Source organism: Syngnathus scovelli, chromosome 5, assembly GCF_024217435.2.
Source record: "Syngnathus scovelli strain Florida chromosome 5, RoL_Ssco_1.2, whole genome shotgun sequence".
Classification (NCBI taxonomy): Eukaryota; Metazoa; Chordata; class Actinopteri; order Syngnathiformes; family Syngnathidae; genus Syngnathus; species Syngnathus scovelli.
In genome coordinates this window covers 8,932,840-8,948,138 of record NC_090851.1, presented here as the reverse complement: position 1 = coordinate 8,948,138, position 15,299 = coordinate 8,932,840, and the positions used below count along the sequence as shown (strand labels likewise).

General features: G+C 40.2%; 2 protein-coding genes across 3 annotated transcripts; both read left to right on the top strand.

The window, feature by feature from the left end:
- Positions 1 to 853: 853 nt before the first annotated feature.
- On the top strand, positions 854 to 5,322 carry LOC125968677 (tubulin beta-1 chain-like). Its single transcript, XM_049719970.2, has 5 exons — positions 854 to 3,032; positions 3,450 to 3,558; positions 3,619 to 3,729; positions 3,802 to 4,046; positions 4,185 to 5,322. Exons 1-5 carry the CDS (start codon positions 3,009 to 3,011, stop codon positions 5,070 to 5,072), a joined length of 1,377 nt encoding a protein of 458 aa, XP_049575927.1. The 5' UTR covers positions 854 to 3,008; the 3' UTR covers positions 5,073 to 5,322.
- Positions 5,323 to 5,709: 387 nt separating this feature from the next.
- dennd1c (DENN domain containing 1C) lies at positions 5,710 to 14,648 on the top strand. Of its 2 annotated transcripts, none has more exons than XM_049719969.2 (22): positions 5,710 to 5,882; positions 6,111 to 6,175; positions 6,695 to 6,738; positions 6,855 to 6,904; positions 7,649 to 7,768; positions 7,827 to 7,896; positions 7,971 to 8,051; positions 8,443 to 8,493; positions 8,596 to 8,706; positions 8,777 to 8,877; positions 8,944 to 8,989; positions 9,170 to 9,268; positions 9,741 to 9,866; positions 10,156 to 10,257; positions 10,589 to 10,676; positions 10,755 to 10,795; positions 10,877 to 10,930; positions 11,020 to 11,067; positions 11,163 to 11,270; positions 11,660 to 11,739; positions 12,104 to 12,314; positions 12,587 to 14,648. In XM_049719969.2, exons 1-22 carry the CDS (start codon positions 5,866 to 5,868, stop codon positions 13,295 to 13,297), a joined length of 2,424 nt encoding a protein of 807 aa, XP_049575926.1. In that variant the 5' UTR covers positions 5,710 to 5,865; the 3' UTR covers positions 13,298 to 14,648. The 2 variants fall into 2 exon arrangements, with proteins under 2 accessions (XP_049575926.1, XP_049575925.1); XM_049719968.2 differs by having other exon boundaries at positions 5,713 to 5,882; positions 9,167 to 9,268.
- The last annotated feature ends 651 nt before the right edge of the window (positions 14,649 to 15,299 follow it).

Below are 15,299 nucleotides of genomic sequence, written 5' to 3'. Positions count from 1 at the left end.
TGATTATTAAAATACGAGGTGACTAATTTGATAACCTGTTTGTTGTTGATTGATCGATTTAATTTTGACACCACTACAACTAATTGGAATTTAAACTGAACAACTCAATAGGTAATATCAATATTGTGTTTTTTTGTTTTCCTTTTTTTTAAAAATAAATCACTAACAAGTCCGGAAAACAAATGAATAAAATAAATGTTTTTCACTTTATTTTCGCAGATTTATTTTTCTGTTTGCCGTAAATCAGGGCTGTCCAGCTGCTTTTGTTTTTTGTGAACAACTCCCCTAGTTTAAAAGGATATTGCATGAGACACATTGAGCTAATAATAAAAGCAAGCGCATCTTGCAATTGGTGGCCACAAATTAGTCTTTTGTCGGCACTTTGTATCTATAATGTGGCCATTTTTTTTCTAATGCCATATCCTGCATTGTGAAAAAAAACTAAAAAAAACAAACAAACAACCAAAATAGAAGATATAATTTATCGGGTGAAATGACCTGTTTGTCCGGGCATCTGGTTTCTGGGAGTCAGGTCCTTATTGATTTTCTGTGAATAATTTATGCCATGGGAAAAAAATCTAACTCTGAAACCTATTTTTATCCACGAGCAATTCACATAAAGTACAGAGACTAGCTGTATAAGCACACCTAATGCTTGCCTTTACATGTTCATGTCTCTTCCCAGGTTTGTTTTGCTTTTCCTGATCACACATTTCTGACCTGGCATGTGGGAACGTATAAAGATCTGTGCCCTCTTGGCTCGATATCATTACACTGCTTGACACTGTATCCTCTACCAAACCTATTTGAAAAGAACGTAATGAACAGGTTGGTTTTTTTCATCAACATTCTTATTTTGAATATTCTCTGTATTAGAATGTCTTTTGTTCCCATAAAAGTTGACAAATATTCTACATAACATAATAGGTAATTACCTGCTCCCTACCCCAGAGATATATTTTGTAATTTCAACTATTTACTTGTCTCTCTAATAGCTACAATTATGATAATGGTCTATTACAGTCAAACTGATCCCCAACCCTCCAGCGTGAAATAAATATTTGCCACTTTTCATTAAATACATTTCATGCAAATGACAAATCTGTTAATGGCTGTCAGGGCACACAATGCTTGGGCGGCTACTTTTGATTAAATAGCACAGAGTCTGAGCAGAAAAGTGAAGCCCGTAAAGGTGAAGTAAAAACATTATTTGTATTTTCACCTGTTAAAAGTGTGCTTCAGCATTAAGCCACCAAATTATTCAATTAGTGTGTAGACTCACGCATGTGGAAAATGTCACAGGCACATTACCAGATGCAAAATACTGCCGCTGCTCCTGCGTCTGCTACAAAAGACCCTCCATCCCTATGTCGACAACTTCGCTTGAGCATTCAAGTGGGCCAATTATCAGATAATAGTGCTATTCTGTGCTAACACTGCAGCTGTACTTACATTTGGGCTTTCACATGCTTGTGTTCCCATATGATCTAATACCTGCTGTTACGTCAGACTGGTGGTAGGCAGCTAATTAAAGATTTATTCTGTATGTATATATGTGTAACTAGATGTTTGATAGCAAGCAATTAAAAAGTACCTGTCAAGGGCCACGCCAACATAATTGGCTTGCACAAGAGTAGTGACAGTGCTACATGTTTAAAACTTTGCAGGACAACATCAGAGGACAGATTTTTGTTTATAGTTTTTTTTCTGAATGGCTGCTACATCAGACTGCAGGGGGAAAGTTAGTAGTTTGAAATATATTTTACGACACATGGTCCTAGAACTTTACTAATATAAGTAAAACACAACACTGTTGTATGAAATTGTCAAAAACCTGCATAGTCATATTCAACCCTGATAACCCTTTTGGGCTCCATGAAACGATAAGACACTCTTAATGGCTTTTACCTAAAGTCATAGGTTCTGAACTTCAAGAACTCTAAATTACTCCAATAAAACCTACACTGGCTTTTATGATATTGTATGAATAAATCACAACTTAATAACTACAGGATGAACTCATTCCCTTCAGCCATTCAGGGGAAGTGTTTCAATTTCTCCTTATAGAGTCTTATTCTGAATTTAACAACTCTAATGCTTATTTCAATCTTTTTGTATGGATGTGTGTGTGTGTCAAACTAAATAATATAGGTTTTATTCTAGTATAAATGGGCTTCATTTGAAATGTATTGGTGTCTGCAGAAAAGGGAAGGTCAATTCGTCATTTGAGAACCCTTGATACCGTAATTTTACAACTATAGGGTGCACATAAACGCCTTTGATTTTCTCTAAAAAAAAAAAAAAGTGCCCATTAAGAAGGTGTATCTTTTGTGTGAATCAAATTAAATAAATCTGTAAATTTGTTTTGTGTGGACTCCGTAATATACAGGTAGATCGGGACAAAAAAAAAAAATACAATCAGAGGACTAGACGTAACACAGAGGAGTATGTACCTCATTGCCATTGTTTTGTGTGGCTTCTGCCATGTAGCTGGGGGGAAAAAATAAAAAATAAACAATCACAGGACTAGACGTGTATGTAGCTTTGCCGCCACCACACAGATATAATATACAAGCACCCAATGAACCAATCAGAGGACGTTATGTTTTGATATGTTCCATTAACACTGGATCCCTATTTAGTATTTTATACGGACTAAGTTCTAAAATGTCTCCATCTGCAATGGCAACACGGATACCCAATTGTACTTTAGGGATTTATGTAAAGTATAAAAACATCAACATCTCATGATTGATGAATTAATATCCAAAGCCGCTTTTCAAATTCAGTGTGCGTGGGGGGGGGGGCTCCCATTGTGTGATAATGTGGGGTTGATGTTTGTCCTTCATGATGTCATGCTGTCTTTGTTGTTTTTGATGAATTGTATGTGGCCACACAGATTCACATTCAGTTCATCAGTCATTGAATGAAAACGTGTTCCTCACTTTTACCACAACATTAGGTTTTGCATTCATTTGCAAATCAGGAAGGAAAAAAAGAGATAGGAAATGTCTACTGCAAAAAGCAAGCAGGTTTGTGAACTACCCGATTGCAACTGCTGCAGGTCGTGACGTGAAACCACAAAAGCAATTTGGAAAAAAAGAATAAAGATTTTCGTGCGGACATTAAAGACCTAACTTGAGAAAACATTGAAGACTCACAAACAAGCAGCAGCTGAAAAAGAACCTGTAGTAAAAAGTTTGACAAAGCATCTCAAAGAAAGAATTGTTTTTCCCAATTTTCTCAGTTGTTCAATTGGTGTGAACCCCCAAGAACTTAGCTTGTCCTTCTTAAGCGATATCTGATTTTCTTTGTACATTGTGATTATTATTGCGGGTTGCATAAAAGGCAACATCCTGAAAACCTCAAGATAACCTTAAAATTTCCTTGATGCAGAATTTATAATGATTCATGTGAATGAATAGTTTTGACTGTTTTAACTGGACCAGTTTTGGGAAGTGATGAGTGACGAGCATGGCATTGACACCACTGGATCCTACCATGGAGAGGATGACTTCCAACTGGAACGAATCAATGTCTGCTACAATGAGGCTTCAGGTCAGAAATCTGCCATGACTTTTAAGAAACTAAAATCCAAGTTTAGGATTTGATCCATAGGAGGAAAGTATGTCCCAAGGGCGGTCTTGGTGGATTTGGATCCTGACACCATGGACACTGTCCGGTCCTGCCCTTTTGGGAGGATATTTAGACCTGAGAACTTTGTCGTTGGTAAGCTACGACTTGAGCAAATACAAGACAGTATGAAATTCAATTGTGAACAAAATGGGGTATTTTTTCCAGGCCAAAAAGGAGCAGGAAATATCTGGGCCAAAGGTCACTACACTGAAGGAGCCGAGCTGGTGGACTCGGTTCTGGATGTGGTAAGGAAGGAGGCAGAGGAATGCGACTACCTTCAAGGGTTCCAGCTGATGCATTCTTTGGTTGGTGGCACCGGATCTGGGATGGGAACTCTGCTCATCAGCAAGATCCGTGAGGAGTACCCGCACCGCATCATGAATACCCTCAGTCTGCTGCCCTCTCTGAAGGTCTAACTCTTGTCATTCTAAGAGGTCATTGAACAATTGGAGTAAAATGAGAATTGTTAGCACATTAGCCTTGGTGGTTGGTGTTCTACACTCTGCTAAGTGAAGTTGTAGTTTTTACTTGCAACAATTCACCTGCAGGTGTCCGACACAGTAGTGGAGCCCTACAACGCTACCCTTGCGGTCCACCAACTTGTTGAGAACACAGACGAGACCGTCTGCATTGATAATGAAGCCTTGTACAACATCTGCTTCCGTACCCTCAAGCTGAAGACACCCACCTATGGAGACCTCAACCACCTGATTTCTGTCACCATGAGTGGTGTGACAACCTGCTTGCGATTTCCCGGGGAGTTGAACGTGGACCTCCGTAAATTGGCCGTCGACATGGTGCCCTTCCCTCGTTTGCACTTCTTTATGATGGGCTTTTCTCCGCTCAGCAGCAGGAGGAGCATACAGTACAGAGCCCCCACCTTGCGTAAACTAACTCTGCAGCTATTTGATGGCAAAAATATTATGGCTGCTTGTGATCCCCGCCACGGGCGCTGCCTTGGCGGAGCTGCCATATTCCGTGGCTCCATGTCCATTCAGGAGGTAGATGAGCAGATGCTGAACGTACAAAACAAGAACAGCAGCGACTTTGTCAAGTGGATCCCCAAGAACGTCATAACGGCCGTTAGCGACATCCCGCCGTACGGCAACAAGATGGCCGCCACCTTCATTGGTAACAACACTGCCATCCAGGAGCTGTTCAAGCGCATCTCTAAGCAGTTCACTGCTATGTTCCGCCGAAAGGCTTTTCTCCACTGGTACGTGGGCGAGGGCATGGATGAAATGGAGTTCACAGAGGCAGAAAGCAACATGAATGATTTGGTGTCTGAGTACCAGAAATACCAGGAAGCCATCGAGGAGGAGGAGGAGGAGGAGGAGGAGGAGGAGGAGGAGGAGGAGGAGGAGGAGGAGGAGGAGGAGGAGGAGGAGGAGTCCGAAGACATTTCACAATTCACTGCCTGGATGCGTTTCCTATAACCTGCATTATCTGCACTATCACTCCTGCCTCTTCTCTGCATTAGCGACTGTAGACCTTTGCCCGATTCTTTCAGTCATCAGTGGGTCTCTACCTAACAACAGTGGCCACAGAGGTCTGTCAGACTCACCAACTTTCTGTTAATCTTTCTTTTGTTCACTACGCAGTTCTACATTTCTGCCGTATGCAGTGCATTGAGGTTTAATTCGTTTCATTTGATATTTGACTTGAATAAATGTATTGGTAAGCATAGTGATGGTAGTGTTTTTTTGCTTCTTCATTCAGCCTGAACATGAGACGCAAGTCATTTCCACATCACAGCTTTGTCAGGGAAAGAAAAAAAAAAGGCACACTTCTCTTGTTTTAAAAAAAAAAAAAAAAAAAAAGTTCTTGTGTAACTATATTAAAGCGATGATACAAACATTCGAGCTCAACCCTGGCCAGGTGAATAAAATAGAGCAGAAAATAAAACTGTGTGGTTCCACTGGTTGCTTCCCTGCAGGGCATGTGTGCGCGTGTGTGTGTATGTACGTATATGTATATATAGAGTCTTTACATCATAAATAAAGATGTGCTTTTGGTGGCAAGTGCATATAGAAGTTTGGACTTTGTGGCATGCACACATGATGACACAAGACTGACATAAAGCAGGAAGTTGTCAGTCACACGCAGACAGCAGTGGTTGTGGTAGACTGCTGCTACTTCCCTCTGTCTTCCTGAATGGCAACAGAGAGAACGTGCTGAGGATCTTGCCCCTTCGGGACCAACACATGGACACAGTGGCATTCAGACAGCATGGGCTCCAGAATCAGGTATGTTATTATCAATTATCAAGAGAAAACTTCTATTCTTGCTGTCTTGTTTGTTACTTCCTCTCAGATCTGTGAGTACATTGCATGACTATAACGTTAAGTCAACTGAAAGGACAACAGAATGTGCTTCTCACAGAAAGCCTTATATCTTTTTGGTGTTTGTTAGGGTTACTGTTTGACATTCCGCTGTCAAATGTGACGGGTTCTCATCTGACTTTGTTTTCACAGACAAAATCCTGAGCGAGCCTTCATCGTATTCTTTGAGGCATCATGTCCCATAGCCAGAGATGAAGGTCAGTCCCTTGTACCTTACAACAAGGCCTGTGAGCGTTTCCATTACTGTCCATTACTATCAACAGAATCTCATCCAATACACTCCCAAATTAAGTAATGGAAGTGTTCCTCACAAAGGTTTCTTTGTCTCCAGCACTCAATCTGTCTTCCTACAAGATAGAGGACAGTGGCTATACATAATGTACATGCTGTTAAATGTCAAGCAATGCCATCTAAGCCAAACAACTGCCTGAAATGGATGGTACAAACACAATCTGTAACCATGGGTATTTCCTGTTCTGTGGTTTGACAACCGCATCGCTTGTCCTGTTGCTTTGAACTAGAAAGCAACATGAATGCAATCCATTTCCTAGTATGACCCCTTAACATGCTACATTTATTTGCAATCTGTTCGATCTACTGTTTATTCAAGTTGTCATGGCGCTCTATATACAAAAGTTGATGGTGAGCAACTTGGCCTTGGCTCCATAATGGTTGACAGTCACTCAGGTGATATAATATGTAATTGTGTGCTGCAGATCCGGGTGTACGTCTTCAGTTCCCAGATGACTTCAGAGATGAGGTACAGTACACTCTTGCATTTGTTTATGAAACACAAAGTATGGCATGTATCCATTTACAGTCAACTTTGAATACTATGGTGCATCTAACACACAAAACCAATTATCTGCTTTGTAGGAGTCTTGTCAAACCTTAACCAGGTTCTGCTTCCCATACGATATACAAAGGTAAGTTTTCTACCATTACTTCAGCTAATAGGTGTTATTTAGTTTTTAGTGAGCAGGACAACTAAGACACAAAAACTGTTTACATTTTTTTTTAACATTTGATTTGTGTTTTTACCTATTGAATTTCTATTTCATTGTTTGTTTGTTTGAACGTTTAGCAGGGCTCCCTTTTGTGTGGCCTCACACTGTAAGGTGTATCTAAGATTTAGTACCTCTTACATGTCCCATTGAAACGCTTACCCCCACCAAGCAAAAAAAAAAACATTTCACTTACTGCTCAACACTCTCAATAACACAACAGCATCGCTCAAAACAAGCAAAAGCAAAACTTCTCACAAACACTCAAAAACCTTCGCACATGGCCCCTAGAAAACTCACGTACCAAATGTGACTGTAAGAGGTTCTTCAGTTCTTCAGGGGCGGAGCTACAGGGTTGCCCAGGATGGGTGGCCAATTATTTTTGCTGAGGTGAGAGATATTTCGTTGAGTTTGAGAATTTTTGAAATGAACACAAGAGGTAAATATATTTTTTTACCTATGCTGGATCTTGTGCAATGAAGCTCCCTCCATTGTCATTTACGACACTTTTCTTGTCAGACTACACACTAAAAGCAGAAGCTGCATCTCGTCATAAAATTGTAGGGCAAACAAGTGTCTGGCTTCTTTTTTTTTTTCTTTCACTTTTGGCAACATTCTAGTTTTTCCAGTTATTACGCTCTCTTTACAATAACATCTTTCATTCAGGGTGAGAGAAGAAGTGGCTGTGCAGCACTTTACTTTTGTTCTGACTGATATTGAGGGCTGCCAACGCTTTGGCTTCTGTCGTCTCAGCAACAGTGCTCAGATGTGTCTTTGCATCCTCAGGTATGAACATGTCAGGGAAAACGCTTAAGGCAGGTTAAATGACTCTATGTTTTCACAGTTACCTTCCCTGGTTCGAGGTCTTTTATAAAGTTCTCAATACCCTAGCTGTATACATCAATAAGGGCCAGGTGAGTTTTTAATGGCGTCCAGGCTCATATGTTCCAAACAAATATTAGACTGAGCACTTGTATCTGCTTCATAGACCAATGAGATGAAAGTGATGCTGGCTGCACTCTACAACGAACCTATACCATTGACTGCCGGATCTATCACACTGCAGATGGTAAATCTCCAATTATAGTCCTACGTATAGTAGCAATAAGTATTTGTAAATTTAATAATATTAGGCCTGCCGGTACCCAGAGGGACAAAAGGTAGTGAGTCCAGTGAATAAATTAAATCTCCAAGTGGATTCAAAATTGTGAAAAATAGAGATTCCTCTTATACGTTACAACACAAGGTGAAATCTGTATTGCGCAAGCTTTTACGGGTTGAACGTAATCACAAAAAATAAGGATAAAAGTTAAAAAACTGAAATGCTGAAAAAAATTGCATTTTTGTTTTTTAAATCAGTGTCAAAAATACTTTTATGGGTACTTAACGGCATCTTTGGTTATATTTGCTGCTGACCAGTGTCATTTCCCCAAATAATCATATTGAATCCTTTTGATAAGGTTCCATACTTCATGGCTCCGGATCTCGGTCTCCCCTCTGTTCCCGAAAATGTGAGTAGTAGGATCAAACCTAGTGTCCCAAGTTTTACTTACTAACAACGCTGCTGTGTGTGTGCGTGTGTACGTGCGTGTGTGTATATGTGCGTGCACCAGAGGAACTTAACAGAGCTGGTGGTGTCCGTAGATGTGACGAACCTTCTGCAGCTCTACGCCAGCATGCTGTTTGAAAGACGCATCATCATATTTGCTCGCAAACTCAGCACCGTATGTATTTCTTTCGTTGTTTTGAATGACATTTTGTAACCATTCATATTACGTGCTACTGTGTTTGTAGCTGACAGCTTGCGTACACGCACTTGGGGCTCTGTTATACCCAATGCACTGGCAACACATCTTCATCCCAGTCCTGCCACCTCACCTTTTGGACTATTGTTGGTAAGCCTATCAGTCTGTCATCTGTGTTTCCATGTGTCACATCTGATCTGGTATTACCTGTTACAGCGCACCTATGCCGTACCTTATTGGAGTTCACAGCAGTCTATATGAGGTAAGAAATTGAAATTTACAAATCAGAATCAGAATCAGAATCAGAAAACCTTTATTGTCATTCTACGTACATAGTACAATGAAATTGGAGACCATGTCTGAACATGCCCACTTAATAATGGTAAGAAATTGAAATTCACAAATCTCTGAACATTCCCACCTAATAATGGTTTGGCAGAAGGTGAGGAGCCAAGGATTGGAAGGAGTTGTCATTTTGAATGTGGATGCAAACACATTGGAAACACCCTTCAATGACCTGAAGAAAATACCTTCACATGTGGTAATATATCTTTATGTGTGTGTTGTGTGTTTGTTTGAATGTGCAGTATTTATTTAAATGGTGCCTGCATCTATAGTGGTGAAAAATGATCCTTCAGATGGTATGGGCTCATTTCCCATTCGTCCCACTCAATGCTTGCTTCACAAGCCCCCTTCAGCCCCTGCTGTGACCCTGAACAAGATAATTGTATACACTCACATCCAAAAGTACTGGAACAGTGAGGACATTTGTTTTTATTTGTATTTCATTTTGCCTGTCAAGTGAAAGCACTTGAGCTTGACCTCAAAAGATTAATTTGAGAAAAGAGATTGTGAGAGATGTAAAAAGTTTGGAAATTAAATATATTGGACTTTTATTATGTCGCAATCACCTGGCATTTGAACAAGAGTGTGTGGGTTTCTTCCACTGTATGAGCGTATGTTGTATAACCTTCTTGTCACCACTTCTAAAAGTACAGTGTATCTGTCCCCAGAGGTCTGGGCTAAAAGTATGTTTGAAGAGCCAGGTGGTTTCTGCTGGCTGTGGCGTCTCACGGGCCTTTCTCAAGGCCCAGTCTGTGCTGTTTGGAGGATACAAGGATGCTCTGCAAAATCATAAGGTCGGTGCTTTATCATATGGCCTGAAAGTGCATGCTAATGTTTTTATGGTTCATAATTTTCTTTATGGCTCTGGTTCCAGTTTTTCGCTTCTCCATGACTGTACTTCTGATTTTTTTTTTTTATATATCTTAAAAAATACATTTTTATGTTTGAGGTGAAATTAGATTTCTTATTCTTGTATATTTTCATGCATATATTACATACTAAAAGTGTTATTATTATTATTAATAATAATAATAAAGATAATAATAATAATAATATATTGTAAACGTTTCTGTAATTTTGCAGGGTGGTAGGGTATGCTTCAGTAAGGATTTGTTTCTAGATCATAAGTCATCAAGTATGAGGCAGTTTCTTCAGAGTGCCATCCATTTGCAGTTCTTCAAACAGGTACGGTACTTGGCTCCTCTAAGTGTCTGCTGCTCTCTACTGGACAAAAAATATTGAACTGTACTGTAGATACTTAATGATAATCTGGGGCGAAAATATCCTCACCTATAAAATAATAGCACAATCCAAGACTATTTGTGACTGTGACTTGTGGTGTTTTACATTTATTTCATTGAGCATTGTTATAGCATCATAATGTAAGTATAATCTATTTTTGTTATCAAGGCCCATTTCCATTGAGTTCACTAATTGTGTTAGAATGGTAATGGTTGATTAGAAAATCCTTGATATGTGATATTAGTATTTTTAGTAACTTGTGAAATATTTTCAGTTTATTGATGAACGCCTGGATATTCTGAACACAGGGAAAGTACCTCAGGACTTGTTTGAAGAAGAAATCCTTGAGTGTGAAAGAACAGGTAAGTACAATGTGCTGTAGTGGATATAAATTGTGGATGGAGGAATCTGTCACTTGTTGAACTTTTGTTTTTTTACAGGAAAGACTAAATCTTATGTACAACTAGTTGATCATTTAAAGGTAAGTTAGTCTTAGCAAAAACAAATAAAAGTATCTTCTCAAATTGTTGCACAATTCATGATACCATTGTACCTTTGACAGAGAGGGGGAGGAGCGCTGATCCTCAACATGAAGTCCAAAACAAATAACATCCGGGTGAGCGCAAGCTGAGGAGTGTTAATTGTTAACTGTCTGCTAAACTTGAATGACTCTTTATATACAATATTGCACTTTGTCTTTATCAGGTGACAGGCATCGCGAATTCAGGTTTGAAAAGCAGGTTAAAAAATAAGGTGCGTTAGTGTCATAGTTGCAGTTATGCTCATATATGGTGTGTGTTTGTAGCTCCACCAACAAGTGTCTGTGTGTATGCATGTGTGGAAGGCAGGCCTTCAGCCAAACACAAGCCATTCAGAGAGGTGGATCCTTGTCACACCGTTCCGCTCCGTCCGACTGCCTGCAGAATGGCCTGCCAAACACGCAACACTTTGCAATGGTAAACAAAATATTGCGTCCATCAACGCCTCTCAATGGAAAGCCAATCGAGCATTTATTAGAAATCCTTGTTGTCCATCTTGAGAAGGAAGGAAGGAAGGAAGGAAGGAAGGAAGGAAGGAAGGAAGGAAGGAAGGAAGGAAGGAAGGAAGGAAGGAAGGAAGGAAGGAAGGAAGGAAGGAAGGAAGGAAGGAAGGAAGGAAGGAAGGAAGGAATGGTTTTCCATACTTGACAGTTGCGTAAGAGAAAAGCAAAGCACAACATCCAATGCTTTCCACTAATGTGTCTTGCTTTACTTTTGTGTGTTGTTTTCACATTTTGTCACGACTTGTCCATTAATTCCTTTTTGTTTGGTGCTGGTGATTCTTTTACTTCCGCATTGGATAACAGTCACGTCCTCATCGGCCCGGTTCCAAACTTAGTGTCACTCGAGGCCAGGGAGCCAAGGCAGCTGGAGATGCATGGAATGGGTGAGGCACATAAACAAATATAATAAATATAATATTTACCAATTAACCATTTAGCTTACCAGGACACATTGGGTATAGTTTTCCTTTGTGGGAATAGTCTTGGTAAAAGTCTTGAGTTCAATTCCACCTTTGGGATGAACTAAAACTAAATGAAAGTAAGCCTGAGCCATCAAGCCCTACCAAAGGTTCAACATCAGTGGCTCTGATTTCATAAAAGTTCTTCTGGCTGAATGGACAGAAATTTCAGACACACTGAAATAGTGTAACAAGTTTTACCAGATGACTTGAAGTATCCCTGAAGTAACCCTAACCACACATTAAGCTGATGTATATATATTCTCATTTGACCCTGTGTATCAATAAGGGCAATGTCTGGGCCAAGGGAAAAGCCTGACTCTGAGCTCAAAAAGGATGAAGAGAAGGAGGAAGATTTGCTGTGTGATCTAGAGGAAATGGATCTTCTAAGCGAGATTTTTGACACACTCAGCACCCGCAGCTCACATGAGCGGGTACAGCTATATGGCACACGCAGCCTGGATCTGTTTGGACCAGACTGTCATGACTATATTACAAAGGTAAGAACATCAAACTGACACATTAAATAACGCCACGTACTGCGGATAGTAACAATGAAGAGGTTCATCATACTGCTTAATCGATAGTTTACTGTAATCGTCAAGGCTTTTCACTGGGGTAAAAATTTAACATTCTCACCACCATGTGGTACACTGCGGCACAACAAATTAAAATATTCACAAGTCAGTAAGCTAAGAGTCCATGTTTTCTAATTGCATTTTTTTTTTCACCTAGTGTTGGTAACTTCCAATAACAACTATTCTGTGTTTAGCTTAGCCAAGTCAGTCCCAGCCAGGAGAGCCTTTCTCTGTCCACCAGCGGCAGTGGCAGCCTCCACAGCTGGAATCCGGAACAGTCAGAGGAAGTGCATACAGTCACTGAGATCACAGATTGGTTGACCCTTGATGATGCATCAGCAGAAGAAGAAGAGGTGCTGAAAAGCATTGGAGATCCACAGGAGAACAGTAAACTAGTGATAAATGTGACCCGTGGAATAGAAGTCCAGAACAGAACTAGTTCAAAGGAAGTAAAGTTTGAGGCAGAAATATCGGGAGGAAAAGTGACTTTAAAACAGGGCAATGAGGAGGAAATAGCTGAGCGGCTTGAGGACGAAGTGCTGAAAAAGACGGAAAATGCCGCAAATTTCACACAGAATGAGAAGAAATGTGGCGGTAAGAAAACAGCTGAAATAGAGGAGGATGCAACAGAAAAGAAAAGTCGAAACCTGGTGGAGAAAAGTAAAGATGCGGGACTTGGATGTCATCTATCCAGCGAAGGCTTCTTGGAGGAATCAAGGAATAAGAACTTGTCCAAGGAAGACAGCGCAGGAAACAGCAGTAACATTGTTCAAACATATCAGTCGTATAATACAAGCAGCCATTCAGATTCTCACAGCACCATCAAGCATGAACAGGGCGGCCCGGTCACTGTCAAAGTGTCAGAACTCAAAAAGATGTTTGAAGCGACCACACTGGCTGAATAGGAGATACACTTTGGTTCTGCTTAAAAAAGAAAACATATAAAAAAAACTATACCTCAGTGTATTGTTTGACAAACTTTGGATCGTGTCATGCATATATTCTTTATTCATGTACAGTACACATTTTTAATAACAAAAGTGAGCATCATAAAAGTGCATCTCAGTTATTGTCAGTGTTAATAAGAATCCTTCATGAGTTTAATACGTACTTCATATATATATACACACACACACACACACACACATACATATAGTCAAGTATATATAAATAGACAAGACAATGCAGAGTCGGGTAAAAAAACAACAAACATCTGTTCAAAAAGAAGGCAAAATTCAGTTCAAGTCTTTCATGTGGCAGACTGAGGACAATTTTGCATGAATGGAGCAAAATCAAATCAAATGTCACGTAATGACTTGCATTCCCCTTTTCATGCAGCACAACTGGTGACAGATTTGAAAGTCTGTTTTGTCCAACGAGTGAATAAATAGAGGTGGAAAAAAAGAACTGTGTGGTGTGTCAGAGGTTTTGCGAAGCAAAACTCAACAATTGATCATCACTAGGAGTGTGTGAGCAAATTAATCCAAACAGTTGAAAAAAGGTCAGTGATGGAGTAACTTGGTGGAATAATCATATGAGGCGTTCTTCTTTGGGTAAAGGGAAAGGCAGACCGTTCTTTTCAGATCCAGCTGCTCCGATCTGTTTCCTCTCTTCTGCGCTGGGACGGTAGGTTCCTTCCATTCTTCTCTTCTTCTTTAGGACGCACAGCAGAAGTAGCAGAGTCAAGCCAAGGAGAAGAACCACGGTGGAGATGAGTGCTGACACCGTGGGTGGGAAGGTTGTTTGTATTTTCATGGTGACGGACAGCTGTGAAGAGGTTATGAATATTTTGACAGAATGAAATAAGCAAAACAGCATAGGCAACATGTCAAATAGTTTTTAATATAAAAATCTTAATCCACGTTTAAGCAGGAGATTTGTTTTTAGGTATTTGTGATTTGTGAAACGAATACCAAAATATCACATCATGCAAGTGTATGTTGATCCAAGAAACTTCAGTGGGTAATTATGGGTAAAAGAAACACACATATTGGACAATGTGACAATGTTTTACCTCCCAGACGAAAGAAGGTCTGGTGTGTCCTTGGACCTTACATTGGAACAAACAAGCATAAAAAAATAATCAGAGAGCATGTGAAAAAAAGGCCACAATTAGTCAGATTACTGGTATAATGCATTTCCCCCCTCTGTTTTTTTGGACAGCATTTCAAAATGCATCTGAGATAGGAGGCATATAAATTTTTCACATCAGGTGATACAGTTAAAAAAAAAAAAAAAAACGTCTGAAAAATAACTTAAGAAGTCTCCTGAGAGATGAACATAGGTTCAGTGACATACTATTTGTTATTGGTTACTTCCCTTCCCACCAGATTATATAGGTTTATTTTATAACAGTGTTGACAGGCCGATCGGGATGCGGCTCTCGGGCTCTGCGAGCCAGGCAGGAATGCAGCCCGTCCTGCTCCACCTGTTCGCTCAGCTGACGACTGGGAGCCGCAAGACTAACACGGCTTCTTAGTTGCAGCCAATATTTAGAGCTACCACGTAATTTGAAAGCGAATGACCTGCCCAAGACGGAACGTGTCCTGGTGAAATGACACTCACCGTTCGTGGAAGTCCCAGTTTAAAGCCGACACGGAAGATTCAGGGCGACAGCGACGTGCCCTCGGCACAACCGAAACTCGGTGACGCACTACCTTTACCTGGCTGAACTAAAGCAGGTCATGTGACACATTGGCCAATCAGAATCATTCTCAGTTTACGGGATGGACCAATGTTTATTTTAGTTTGTTTTTCATGAATACCGTTTAAAAAAACGTGCAATTACGTCTAAATCAGTGGTTCTTAACCTGGGTTCGGTCGAACCCTGAGGGTTCGGTGAGTCGGTTTCAGGGGTTCGGCAGAGCCTCCACTGCAGAGGTCCGAACACACCTGATTTATATATCC